Source organism: Schistocerca americana, chromosome 1, assembly GCF_021461395.2.
Source record: "Schistocerca americana isolate TAMUIC-IGC-003095 chromosome 1, iqSchAmer2.1, whole genome shotgun sequence".
Lineage (NCBI taxonomy): Eukaryota > Metazoa > Arthropoda > Insecta > Orthoptera > Acrididae > Schistocerca > Schistocerca americana.
In genome coordinates, this window is record NC_060119.1 from 322,059,581 (window position 1) to 322,074,088 (window position 14,508).

The 14,508-nt window shown below is 38.8% G+C and overlaps 1 protein-coding gene across 2 annotated transcripts in view; it reads right to left on the minus strand.

Annotated features, from left to right (window-relative positions):
* Positions 1–14,170, minus strand: part of LOC124598791 (ran GTPase-activating protein 1) — a 123,990-nt gene extending 109,820 nt beyond the window's left edge. Inside the window, exons 1-3 of one of the 2 annotated variants that reach the window (XM_047136027.1) lie at positions 13,953–14,170; positions 7,838–8,025; positions 825–1,004 (exon numbers count right to left, since the gene is read on the minus strand). In XM_047136027.1, coding sequence (XP_046991983.1) covers positions 825–1,004; positions 7,838–8,025; positions 13,953–14,064 — 480 coding nt within the window. In that variant the 5' untranslated portion in view covers positions 14,065–14,170. The remainder of the gene's footprint in view (positions 1–824; positions 1,005–7,837; positions 8,026–13,952) is intronic. The other variant, XM_047136026.1, reaches the window with a different exon arrangement.
* Between the last annotated feature and the right edge of the window lie 338 nt (positions 14,171–14,508).

Below are 14,508 nucleotides of genomic sequence, written 5' to 3' on the forward strand. Positions count from 1 at the left end.
CACTGAGCAGACTATACTTATGGTTAGACACGTGATTTCTTACCATGTTTAGCCATTACTTGTGGTTTAATTGTCCAGTACATTTTTAAATTTTTTTAATTACATAACTATTCTCCAGCACCTCAACAGAGGGCACCACAAGGCTCTGCCATCACATTTTCTTCCTGTTCAACATGTAAGCCTTAAGACTCCTATAAGTGTGACACCACCAATATTGTTTACTACTTACCACTTTGGACTAATGTCACCTGTTGTTATACAGTCTGTAATTGTGTGGTGCTTATGTTTGCACTCATAATGCAGTGACAACTACCTTATATTTGTTCCTGATCTTCCTATCTTGTAATATGTAGGACTGAGGATGACTATGCAATAGTCGAAATTCAGATCCACAGATTTCACTATTGACTGCTGTTCTTTTCTCCACTATCGATGTTCAAACAGATGAGCACTACATGTAACTGCTACACAAAACAGTTCACAGAAGTAGCTTGCCGTGGTTGCTTCTGCAAGTTAATATAGAAATTAACTCATTCCATCCCTGAAGGCTCTTTTCCATGGTGCGAGTTATGGAACATAACGTGTGAATGAATGAGTTTCAAATAAGTTTCCATCCTTAATGGAAGGCTGAAGTTAACTTTTTACAGATATTATCAATTACTGTTCTAAATTAATAAATGGATGACTGAAATTGAAAATTTACATATATTAAGAACTATTGTTCGACATAAATACTTCAAAAACTGCAGTCTCTCTCATATCTAATCTCTAATATCATTTCTGATCATAACAATATTCAGTTATTTAACAATACATAATTTTACCTTTCCTCCGGTGATTCCAAGACCATTGTTATTTAGTTTTAGCACTTCCAGAGAATAACAAGTTGAACTCATTAGTAGGGTCACCAGTCCTTCAACTCCCACAGGTCCAAAAGCATTATCACTTAGATCCAACACTGTTAACTGGGCTCCAGCAAGCATCAATCCACTGCTTAGATGTTTCTGTGGGCAGAACATTAAGCATGTAATAACCCTACATCCAACACACACACACACACACACACACACACACACACACACACACACACTTCTCCAGAGGCATAGTGATTACGCTTCAATCATTAACTGTAAAAGTTGAGTGTAGAGCCCCATTAAATAATTATGGGGATAAGAGAGACCAGAGGAAAACAAACGTTACAGGATTTATATTTCAGTCCAAAAAGTATGTACCAGTACACATGACAGGAAAGATGGAAACACATGAACCCTGTGTACAATCTCAAAACCGTGGGCACTGAAGTAACTTCTGAGACAATTACAATGTCATCAGCAAACCTCTTCCTGAATTGTAATTCTCTTCTGAAATTTATTCTTGATATCCTTTACTGCTTGCTCCATGTGAAGATTGAATAATGCTGGGGATAGCCTACAACCCTGTCCCATTTTGTTATTGAGCACTGCTCCTGCCCCCCCCCCCCCCCCCCCCCCTGTAGTCCTTAACTCATAAGGGCAGTTTGATTTCTGTAAAAGTTGTAAATTGCCTTTCACTGCCTGTATTTTATCCCTGCCACATGTTCTACTGGTGTAATTGGTGTCACTCATGAAAAAATTCCTATAGTAGTTGGTGTTAAGAGCTGCACCTTCTTTAGATTGAAGTCAGCTGATAGGTATACCTGCTTAAAGGAAGTCCCTCTTAACTAATGGCTCACCTTGCGAGGATGTAATGTTTCCAAGTAGAGAAGGAGTTACTTTATTTCATCAAAGTATACGAGGTATTAGAAATAAAGTTAGTGAACTGCTTATAGATGTCGACTCTGAATTTATTGGTATATCAGGGCACCATTTAAATAATTTGCCAATTAATAGGCTTCCTTTACCAGGACACAGATTAGCTGGCTGTTTCTCAAGGAGTTCCTTGCAGAGTGGAGGAGTGGCTATATACGTAAAAAACAGTATTCCACTGGAGTCCATAGATGTATCACGACACTGCACTGAACAGATATTTGAATGTTGTGCAGGGGAAGTTGAATTTAGTAATACTAAACTTCTAATTATTGTTGTTTATAGGTCCCCTAACTCCGACTTCAAGGAACGGTAAGTTTCCTGAGCGATTAAAGTACTCAGTAGTAAAGTAAGTTTATAAAAAGGGAGAAAGGGATAATGTGGATAATTTTAGACCTATTTCTATGCCATCACTGTTTGCAAAAGTTACTGAAAAGGCTGTGTATGTAATGATAATTGATCATTTAATATCACAAGATTTACTATCAACTGTACAGTTCGGATTTAGAAGTCGTTTAACAACTGAAAATGCTATATTCTCTTTTCTCCGTGAGGTACTGGATAGGCTAAACAAAAGATTTTGAATGCTTGGCACATTTTTTGATTTAACTAAGGCATTTGATTGTGTTGATCACAAAATATTGCTCCAGAAGTTGGACCATTACGAAATACAGGGAGTAGCTCACTACTGTTTCACCTCTTACTTTAGCAACAGGCAGCAAAAGGTCATTATTCAGTGTTGATAATGGCTGTGATATGGGGTCTAAGTGGGGTACTGTCAAGTGGGGGATGCCCCAAGGATCAGTATTGGGGCCACTCCTGTTCCTTATTTATCTAAATGATATGCCCTCTAGTATTACGGGTAACTCTAAAATATTACTGTTTGCTGATGACACTAGCTTGGTAGTAAAGGATGTTGTGTGTGACATTGGCTCAGTTTCACACAGTGCAGTACATGACCTAAGTTCACGGTCTGTAGAAAATAAGCTAACACTAAATCACAGTAAGACTCAGTTTTTACAGTTTCTAACACACAATTCAACAAAACCTGACATTTTAATTTCACAGAACGTGGACATATGATTAGTGAAACTGAACAGTTCAAATTTCTAGGTGTTCAGATAGATAGTAAGCTGTCATGGAAAGCCCATATTCAGGATTTTGCTCAAAGACTTAAATTGCCATTTTTACTATTTGAATGGTATCAGAAGTAAGTGATCGTTCGAAACAAAAATTAGTCTACTTTGCTTATTTTGCATATGACGTATGGTATTATATTTTGAAGTAACTCTTCCCATTCCAAAAGGATATTTTTGGCTCAGAAACGGGCGGCTCGGGCAATAATTGGTGTAAGTCCACAAACCTCTTGTCGACCCCTGTTCATGAGTCTGGGTATTTTGACACTGGCCTCTCAATATATATATACCTTATTGTTATTTCTTGTTAACAATATTAGCTTATTCCCAAGGATAAGCAGCTTTCACTCGGTTAATACTCGGCAGAAATCAAACCTGCATTTGGATCGGACTTCCTTAACTCTTGTGCAAAAAGGGGTGCAGTATACTGCTGCATCAATTTTCAATAAGCTACCACTCGAATTCAAAAATCTTAACAGTAATCCACACACTTTCAAATCGAAACTGAAGAGTTTCCTCACGGGTCACTCCTCCCATTCTGTCAAGGAGTTCCTTGAAAAATTAAGCTGATTCTTATTGTATTGTTGATTGCATCTACTTAAACTAATGGACTGACTTTTTTCAGGTTCATAAACATTTATTTTTATCTGTTATTACTTTTAAGTTGTAATTTCATGTACTGACCCATTCCATGGCCTTGGATATTTGCTCCTCACAGATGTTTGTGTCTGTATATGTGTGGATGGATACGTGTGTGTGTGTGTGCGCGCGCGCGAGTGTATACCTGTCCTTTTTTCCCCCTAAGGTAAGTCTTTCCGCTCCCGGGATTGGAATGACTCCTTACCCTCTCCCCTAAAACCCACATCCTTTCGTCTTTCCCTCTCCTTCCCTCTTTCCTGACGAAGCAACCCTTGGTTCCGAAAGCTTGAAATTCAGTGTGTGTGTTTGTGTGTTTTTATTGTGTCTATCTACCAGCGCTTTCCCGTTTGGTAAGTCATGGAATCTTTGTTTTTAATATATTTTTCCCATGTGGAATGTTTCTTTCTATTTTATTTAAATAAAATAAATAATAGATTTGCCTTTCTTTAACCTTTCTAAGAGAAGTTGCAGCATCAGTACTGCGTAAAATGATCTTACATTTCTCTGGAACCCAAACTGATCTTCCCAAAGATAAGCTTCTACCAGTTTTTCCATTCCTCTGTAAATAATTCATTTCAGGAGGAGGAGGCTAAGATTAGTGTTTAATGTCCCATCGGCAACAAGGTCATTAAAGACGGAGCACAAGCTCAGATTAGGGAAAAGGGAGGGGGGGGTGGGGAGGGAGGAAATCAACCATACCCTTTCAAAGGAACCGTCCTGGCATATGCCATGTGAAATGGAAATAATGGAAAAGCTAAATCTGGATGGCCACACACAAGTTTGAACCATTGTCCTCCTGAATACCACCTAGCTCGGTCAGTCCATTTCATTATCTTGCAACTATGACTTCTTAAATTGATAGTTTGGTAGTATTCATATCTGTCAGCATTGGCCTGTCTTAGTATTATTAGATTTTCTCACTTCAAAGGAGGCAGGTACTGCCCGTTGTGAATACTAGCAAACCATTAGTTTATACTGGTAATAAAAGTCTACATTTTCTGATAACATTTGTACCAATCTCGCAACATGCTGTTTGCCGAGACAAACTCTGCCGCTGCCTCCTCCTCCTACCAGAGCAGCCAGCTTATAGCTCATAAAAGAACCGAACATATAATGGATTAATACATCATATAAGTGACATGAAAGTTAACAGCGAGTTGTTAGAGGAACTAGGTACAGCTTCTTCATTCATTTTTGTAAGTAATATTACAAATCACTGAACACAAACACTACACTGACAATGGCTACTTATTGCTACAGCGTACAGTACTGTTACATAGCTTGTGTTAGTAATGAGTATTAACATTCTGGAGCAGCGAGAATGTCAGCCGACTTTCATTGGTCATAGGGTCCAAGCTGAAGTGTGCGGTCTGTATGGTCTTCTTTGTTTTGATAGAACTAAGGCGTAAGTTATTTCATACATTTTTAATAAAAGGTTCATTCGAACTCCTCGCCATTGGATGAATTTCCACTGGTGACAAACTGTTCTACATAAAGTATTCTATGATAACCTACCATTCACATTTATCAGTTTGAGTGAGGGGATCACATCATTTTTCAAAAATGCTACATCAACAAACCTATTCTCCAAATAGACACTTAACTGCCTTTAAAATGCTTCTTGTAATAACAAAGTTTTATTGGCATCTGTATCGTCTCTGAGGCAGGGAAACAATTTTTCACCTTCCACCATGTAAAACTGTTCTACAGGATATTTAAATTAGCTATAATAATTATTAAACATCATTTTTTCCAGTTACAAGTGGCCACAGCTGAGGAAATTTACTTCAGTAATATCATAAAATATATTGACAACAAAATAAACAATGTCAAAAATTAGCTGCAGTGAGTTAAATGTCAATATGAACATGAAATAGAGCTTTCTGAAGATAACATTTAGCAAGTACAATTTCAAATTTCGTATGAGTGGGTTCAGCAATTCATGCAACAAAACATTGTCGCAGAACTACAACTGCGCAAAACCTGCCTCAAATTTACAAAAACAGTATGATAACTTTTCAGTGTTACATAATCTGACTTCGACAGAAAAGCTGTAATTTACTTTCCCAGACATGGAATGCAAACCAAACATTGGTCTTTCTTAATATGCCCAGCAGCACAACAGTAAATACTGTTGGCAAATGTAGTGTGAAAATCCGTACACGTGCTGCTGAAAAGCAGCAATGCACAGTGAGTTTAAGCATTACAGATGATGGTCCAAAACTTCCACCATATGTGGTTTCCAATCAGAAAATCCTCCCAAAAGAAGAAAGCATACCACTTGGTATCATTGTAGAGCTTATGACGGTGGGTGGATGACAGAGGAATTAGTTCTACACTGGATTTCAGCCGTGTGGAATAAGCAGCCAGAAGTTCTCCTTCGCTCAAGATCAGTGCTTGTGTTTGGTAGCTTTTTGCAGGCACACTGGTGAAGGAGTGAAAAAAATCTGAAAGGAGGACACTGATCCAAGCATCCAAAGGCTGCAACACAGTTGTCATGCCGCAACTCGTTCAATCATCCATTCAAAACTAGTATAAGACAATTCTATAGAGATTATATCATGAGCAAAGCAACTTTGATGCCAGGAGGCCATTTACAAAGCACTTCTCTGTCAGAGGCATGTCGTTGGATTTTGGCTGCTTGATGGTCGATATTGGAAGAACTTGTCATGAAGTTATTTTAAAACTGAAATTTCCAGTCACCTGGATGGGACTGAAGATGACTTTCTTTGTGGTAGTCACCCTGGGTAGCTCACTGTATTGTCTAGTGAGAGCAAAGAAACAGATGCTGGTGATTCTGGCAATTATGCTTGATTGAAGTAAAACAGTGCAACTGTGTGATGTTTTGATGTCCTCAGATTTAATGTACTTTTAGTTATACATTTTCAGCAAAAGCAATAAACATTAACTGCTAATCTATTCAATGTTGTGCTACTTTTACCGTCTACCTATACTAGATTTGATTACAGTTCTTCATTTGTGTGGCCACAGTGTTCGTAAACGCTTTACGCTTGTTAGAAATACTAGAAATCTGTATTTGCAGCTACGAAAAATGTGGAAGCAGATGAATCTTCCAGATGTAAGCAAAAATCAGACATAACTGCTGCCACAGACAGTGTTTACAATAGAGAAAACAAAATTCTTAAAGTAAAATATATGCACCCGTACAAGTAGCAAAATAGCTTTAAATACCTTTAATAATAAATTTGATTTATTAAGCGACTGCTACGTATTTTGCAGCAAAGAGTAGCTTCACTGAACACGTCATCGAATTTACACTATATCAAATTCAAACACACGTAATATTTCTGTTATTTGTAATTCTGTGTTACGTACGCATGCTTCTGTTTACAAGTACACAGATGCATTGAACACATTGTCATCTGCACTAACTATGGTTGGCTACGTTGGCTGGCTGTAACAGCTGACAGTGCCAATTAAGGCCATTCAAACTGTATTGAAACATCAACTTGCATCAGGTGCTGCACCATGGTTCTTTAGAAACTAAACAAGTTGTACAAACAAGCTAAAGCAGTTTTGCAAAACAAAGTCACTTTTTTTAAGAACAGCTATTGCATTAAATTTTTTAATCCGCACAATAAGTGTAAATGTCATTTTGAAATTGACGTTTATGATCTGAGTGGGAAAAAAATTATGGTTATAGGCCACACCATGATTTTACAAGCCAAAATTTAGGTAAAAAAGTGCAGCCTAGGTTTGTGCAAATACAGTATCAAGTATCCAATTACTGTTTGTAAAGCTTGATGTAAGGTGATGTTAACAAGAAGTTAACACCTATACTTTCAGAATAAAACAGTGACATTTTTTATTTTTTTTGGATTTTTTTAACATTCTGCAAACTGTCACAAGCAAGTACAGGAAAAGAAATAGTCACTAGAACATGAACAAGAAATTGTAGTTTATGCTACCCACATTTACATAGTTTAACCGTGAAAATGTTGACAACTTCTCTCTTCAGAATGGCCTGTACTAGTGTATCAATATCACACATTCGTTACAAGAAACCTCAATTTAAATCTCCAGGAGAAATGGAGTGTAGACATTAATTGCATATTATCCAGCAGAATTTGTTCTTAAAAATGAGATGTCCAAATACTTCAGACTTTCCAGTTCAATAGCAGTAGTAAGTGGTGGTGGTGATGGTGGTGGTAGTGGTAGTGGTAGTAGTAGTAGTAGTAGTAGTAGCAATAACAGCAGCAAAATACAACAAAAAGAAACAAAGTTGTCACAATGAGGAAAATAAAATGATATGCTCACCAAAGCCAGTGGAATCTCCGTTTTCATGCGACCCGTAAACATATCTTTCCATAGTGCTTGCTTAAATTCCTTGTGACTTTCCAGAGCTTTGGCAATGGCTTTTGCAGCGTCAACTCCAAGTGTATTACCTTCCATGTTGAGGAACTGCATATCCTCACATGATGCAATCGCGTCGACAACTTCTTTAGCTATTTCAGACATATTAAAACTTTACTTAATGCAACAGTATTTTACTTGCTTTTGTTTACTATTCCAACAAAAATACTATCTACCAATACACACTTATCTGCCAAACTGCCTTTCCTCGTCACTGAAAACCCCAAATGACTGGCTAGAATGGGCCATCAATAAGCAAACACTTTGTCACATATAACTAAACTTAATACAGTAGAGTCCCGTTAATCCGAACTAATTGGGACCAGGCCTTGTTCGGATTACCGATTTGTTCGAATTAGCCGGAATTACAGTGACGAGTTTCTAAAATGAAGTACACCAAACAGATAAGTAGGTACACCATGGCAACAAATGGGAATAAGTGAGGAAACAATGACTCTCTCTCACTCCCTGCCCTTGTTATGCATTGTTGAGATCTTTGAGGTGTCTGAGGTCAGTGCACTGCTAGTTGGCTCGCAAAGCGCTTGGTTATGTTAGTTATTGATCGCTGGCACGCGTAATAGTTGTATTGTATTCGTTCAGTTGTAGTGGTGTACCTATTTTCGTCATGAGTGTACGGAAACATACAACGTTAACTCTCAAAGAAATCTGAATGCTCTAAAGCGGATAGACAATGGTGAGAATGTATCTAAACTGCCAATGGAACTGGGTGTTGGTAAAGCAACCATTTGTGATCGGAAGAAGAACTGAGTGAAGCTTGAACACTCCTCGGCGTCTTCGGGAAAAACGCTCGAAATTCGGAAGACCCTGAAACAATCCCAGTACGATAAAGTGGATGAAGCTCTTTACCTTCAGTTTATGCAGCAAAGCGAAAGGGGAACTCCTTTGAGTGGAGCACTGGTTCAGGAGAAGGCTGTTTACCTGAACAAGTTAATGAATGGTGATGAGTCTTTTAGTGCGAGTAAGAGTTGGTTGGACAGATTCAAAAAACGTAATGGAATCCATCAGCTAACAATTACTGGAGAGAAGCTTTCTTCTGGCCGTGATGCAGTGAAGGAATACTCGGGCGAGTTTGAAAAATGATAAGAGAGGGAAAGTATTCTCCCCAACAAATTTATAATGCTGATGAGACCGGCCTTAATTTTAGGGCATTGCCAACAAAAAGCCTGGAAACAAAAGCAGAAGACCATGCCCCTGGTTTTAAAATGTGCGAACATCGTGTGACTTTATTAGCGTGCAGCAATGCTTCTGGTAATCATAAGCTGCCTTTAATGCCAATCGGCAAATCTGCTAGGCCCAGAGCGTTTAAAAACTGCAACATGAAGTCCCTGCCCGTATATAATCGTGGTAAGCTGTTCAAAGAATGGTTTCATGGCCAGTTTTCTAAGGAAAATCATTTGTCTCCCTGTGCAATCCTTTTGATTGCTAATGCGCCATCTCACCCCAGCACAGAGGAATTATCTGATGGAGAAATTGTGGCGAAGTTTTTGCCACCGAATGTTACACTGCTTCTACAACTGATGGACCAGGGCGTACTACAAGCATTAAAACTGATTTACAGAAAACAATTTTTAAGATTGCTGATCCAAGATAATAGCATTCCTTTAGTGGGCAAAACAAAAAAAGACCAATGTGAAGGATGTTTATTGGGCCGCTGAGGCTGACAGAGTATTTCAGAAAATACTCTGTGAAAATCGTGGAGAAAACTGTGGACATCTCTTTAATTTCAGGACAACCTAGTTGAAAATGGAGAGGAAAATCTACTAAAAATAATACAGACAATCCCTGGATGTGAAGAAGCTAGTGAAGCAGATGTAGATGAGTGGATGGTAGTGGATGGGGCATGTGTGGAGAACCTTACCGAGGCTGATGTAGCTGCTGCTGTGACTCAAGACCAGGAAGAAGCGGACTGCTGTGATGGAAGTGGCAATGAGCCTGAAAGCGATAAAGGAGAGTTGGTGCCACACAGTGAAGCAGAAGCCCTTGACCTTGCGCTACGTTATTTGGAGCAACAGCTCACTGCTACTCCTGTTGATTTGATTTTATGAGACAATGGCGCAACTATGCGTCATGTAACGGACTGTCTTCATTACGCCAAAAAACAATGAGTTTTTGTCATTTAAAAAATGGGGATAAAATGTCCATTGTATTTTATTAAGTTTAACAGCTTCTCTTTCATTGTTGTGCATTGTTTAAACATAATGTTTTCTTGCCAATTTTTCTAATACATGTTTAGTGTACTGTATAAATTAAAATAGCGTGTATGTACAGCAGTTTACTGAAAAGTTTTCCATACGCTTATACTGACATTTTTCATGTTCTGATTAACCGAATATTCGGATTAGCGGGACTCTATTGTAATTATTAATTAGGATATGTTTCTGAGGCTCAACTCCACCATCCCAGTCTAGAGGTGCCAGTTGCTTGCTTACATGGTTTGAGCAGCAATGATGTCAGTTCTCAAAGAGAGGTATGAGGGAATGAAACGTGTGTGTCAGCTGCTGACTCTACTACACAACCAGTACGAAAGCAGCAGACTGATGTGATTCAAAACAAAAGACCAAGGAATATTGTCACATTCTCGTTTCAATAAATCACAACCTATGAATCTTAACACATTTGGAAGAACGTGGCAAATATTTTGACATCCAAGTTAATTAATTAAGTTCTGTTACTGGAGTCTCCCAACACTACTACAACCTCATAATTCCTGGCACATGCAAAGGGGCGGGGGACTTTGGAATGTATGTGAAAACACAGTATATTTCTTTAATTTAATTTAAACTGTGCTATTGGGTCCCAACCTTATCACCACCTCATAATCTGTAACATGGCTGGAAAAACCAAACAAATGTAGGTGACAACTACCTAGACCTTGGCCTAAGCTACATTTCACCCTGTCACCTCAACCATGTTTTTAGCTTTCACATTCAACATGAGCAAAATCACCCATCAACAGCAAATAAGAGAATGGTTTCAATTTTGGTATTAGAAATACACTGCCTCCCATCTTGCCTCTCAATGATTACTTGAAAGTACCATCCCACTGTCTGCACAAAACTGGTGCATTAGCAACCTATGAACAATAGAGAAACAATGCTGTGACTTTTCTACACATTGGCCTAAGGGAAAAAAAATAAATTTAAGTTCAGTAGTTTTACTCTCAGATAAAAACAATCTTCCGGCTACCTGCATTTGTGTGTCACAATAGCACATTTTGTACACAGAACATATAAGCTCAAATACTGAACTTGTGAGAATAATCTGACACACATATTTGGGGAGGAGGGGGGGGGGGATGAGGAGGGTTGCAAAATTTTGTAAATTGTTACATTCCTGAGAGCAATGCTGCTAGCAACACGTGTGTGTGTGTGTGTGTGTGTGTGTGTGTGTGTGTGTGTGTGTTGGGGTTTATGGGCGCTCAACATCGAGGTCATCAGCGCCCTGACACACATTAAAAGGAACGAATGTGGACAGACCTAAGAAAACTGAAGCACACACGCAAAGAAAGCAGGAAAAGAAAGAAAATGCTACATAATAAAGTAAAACCGAAGGAAAGGGAAAACATAGCAACAAGAATGCCACTGAAATTGTCACTGGCTGGCTACTTACATAAAATATGGGCGAGTTTGTCACACAGTGAGCAAATTAAAATCCTCTCCCTAAAATCTTTGTAAAAACATTTGACATGGCACAGAACTTTAAAACTTTAACCACATTCGTCCGAGTGTTGCCTACAAGAGTTGGCAGGTCCGCTGGCAAGTCATCCCGCGGCCCGCTGGTCAGAAAATAAAATGCAATCCAATAAAACGTGGCGCACAGTGACCTGGACGCAGTGGAGGGTCTTCTCGCCGGAGCAGGAAGCCATGCGTCATAGGGCTGTGGCCTATTCGAAGCCGAGTGAAGAGTACCTCGTCCCGTCGATGGGGCTGAAAGGAAGTACACCACACACGCGTTGTGGGCTTGACTATGCTAGCAACACGAGAATTATAATGAATCACATTAGAGAGAATGAACAGATGAGAGGATAAATTACATTTTTCAAAAGAGTTATAAAGTCATTCTCAAAAAATGGACTCTACCTGAATTTAGAAACACACTACATGCAGTTCTGTACAACAGTTATACCAACAATTGATGTAGCACATCACTCAGCAAATAGGGTATAAGGTTCCAAAGTTATGGTTGTACATATTGATGAAAACTTTAACTGGAAGAAACATGTTACTGAGCTTCACAAACCATTAGGCTCACTTAATTTAGTAAGCATATGAGGAGCAAATCTTAGAAACAAATGAATCAACCTCCTGACATGTTTGCATATTTCTACTCAATAATGTCTTATGGAATAATTTTTGGAGATAGCATAGCTTAGAATGAGGGTTCGTAGGTTGATTTGGGAGAGGGGACTTAACAGCGAGGTCATTGGTTCCATCAGATTAGGGAAGGATGGGGTAGGAAGTTGGCTATATCCTTTGAAAGGAACCATACTGGCATTTTGTCTGGAGTGATTTAGGGAAATCACATAAAACCTAAACCAGGTCGGCCAGATGCACGTTTGAGCCATCATCCTTCCGAATGGAAGTTCAGTGTGTAGAAAGATAGTATTCACTGCACAAAAGTGATCAGTAAGAATAATCTGTGGTGTTCGCCAATGGGTGTCATGTAAGGACACCGATAAATTACTCATTCTAAACAAGTTTAAGTTACATTTGACTGACTACATGCCCCACGTGGTACCTTACTTAGTGTTGTTGAAACATTACGTGCAAATACAAAATAATTATATGCTGAGTGCCCTATTTAATGACCTGCTCTTGAGATAAACAGTTAAAAATTCAGCCCACAGCAGTTATCTGGAATCCTTCCAGTAAGTAATGACTCACTGTTTCATGTCAGTCACTTTGACAACTCTCTTTTTACGTCAGACCACTGAGTATCACAACAAACATTCTTTATAAATGGAGATTATTGCAGGTTTCCAATTATTAAGTTTGCCTAAAACAGGCAAGGTGGTGGTGGTGGTGGTGGTGGTGGTTAGTGTTTAACGTCCCGTCGACAACGAGGTCATTAGAGACGGAGCGCAAGCTCGGGTTAGGGAAGGACTGGGAAGGAAATCGGCCGTGCCCTTTCAAAGGAACCATCCCAGCATTTGCCTGAAACGATTTAGGGAAATCACGGAAAACCTAAATCAGGATGGCTGGAGACGGGATTGAACCGTCGTCCTCACGAATGCGAGTCCAGTGTGCTAACAAACAGGCAAGGAATATGTTCAATAAATAACACCATTCAATATACAGTTTATATTGAATGATTATGTTATTAATTTTATTATACTGAAAACAAGCATTATCGTTATGCGACATACCCAACTTTGTCCTGTGGAAAACAAGTCCAAAATTATCATCATGTGACTGAAGTAGTCCACGGCTGGGAAACTTACGAACATATGACCAACTGTGTGGACATCTTTTAATCTCAATCTACAATAAGCCTTTTTTTGATCATGTTATGAAATTCCTTGGCTGTTTAAAAGGAACAAATATGTTAACAATTGCAGTGCCAGCTTTAAATACAGCGTGAAAACAATGCTAGAAAAATTCCATCACTATTGAACAACTAGGAAACATTGTACGCCTACTACAGGCGTCGCACAGATATGTTGAAAATATGAATGACAATGAACTGACAACCAGATGACTCAAATTTTCATCTAAATCAGACATTTCCTCAATTTCTCTAATAACCATCGGAGTCAGTGTCCCATGACTTCACAATACGGACCGATATGTTTACCGCAAGGGGAGCAATTATGTGATGTACCAAAAAAAACAGTCCCTCGAAAACGACTTGCTGACTGGCTCGTTACTGAGACAACCTAAGGCCGCGTTGTATCAATGACAAGAATTATTCAACTAAGGTACAGAAATCGAGAAGAAATATAGTAGATCACATGGTTTTTAACGTGATTTCGTTCCGCGAGAACTTCACATTGACATACCATCAATTTCGGTATCGAGCTTCAACGATTTCCCAGCGAAGCTAACTCCATTCCCTTCAATGTTAGTTTTCCCAAGCTTTTTCGTCACCTCTTCCAGGTCTGCAAGCGACATTTTGATACTTAATATACTTTTTTTCCGAAATATTTAAACACGCTTCCAAAACACTTTCTTCCCGCTACAAAACCTGTAGGCCACTCACTTCAATCAAAGATACTATGTCCCCATTGCGGCAAAGTAATTGTAAATAAATGTAAAAGTAAACAAGTTCTTGATAAATTAGGCTCTGTGAAGGTAGCACTAAAAAGCTTCATTACAAACAATCCGAGAATGAAATATAGCTAGACGCTGAAACAATGTGAAAAGAAACATTCAGCTTTGTATAGAATCTTTTACAGAGTTCGATGATTTGAAATTTCGTGTGAGTACTCTGAAGCGTTGTCCTAGCAACCGGGACCCTTCCAACTCCTGGTCTCCACCGAGTTTAGGAAAGAATTGCTGTACATAAGTGCGAGTGTTTATAATAGAATGACACAAAGAGAACGCGGTGTTAACAAA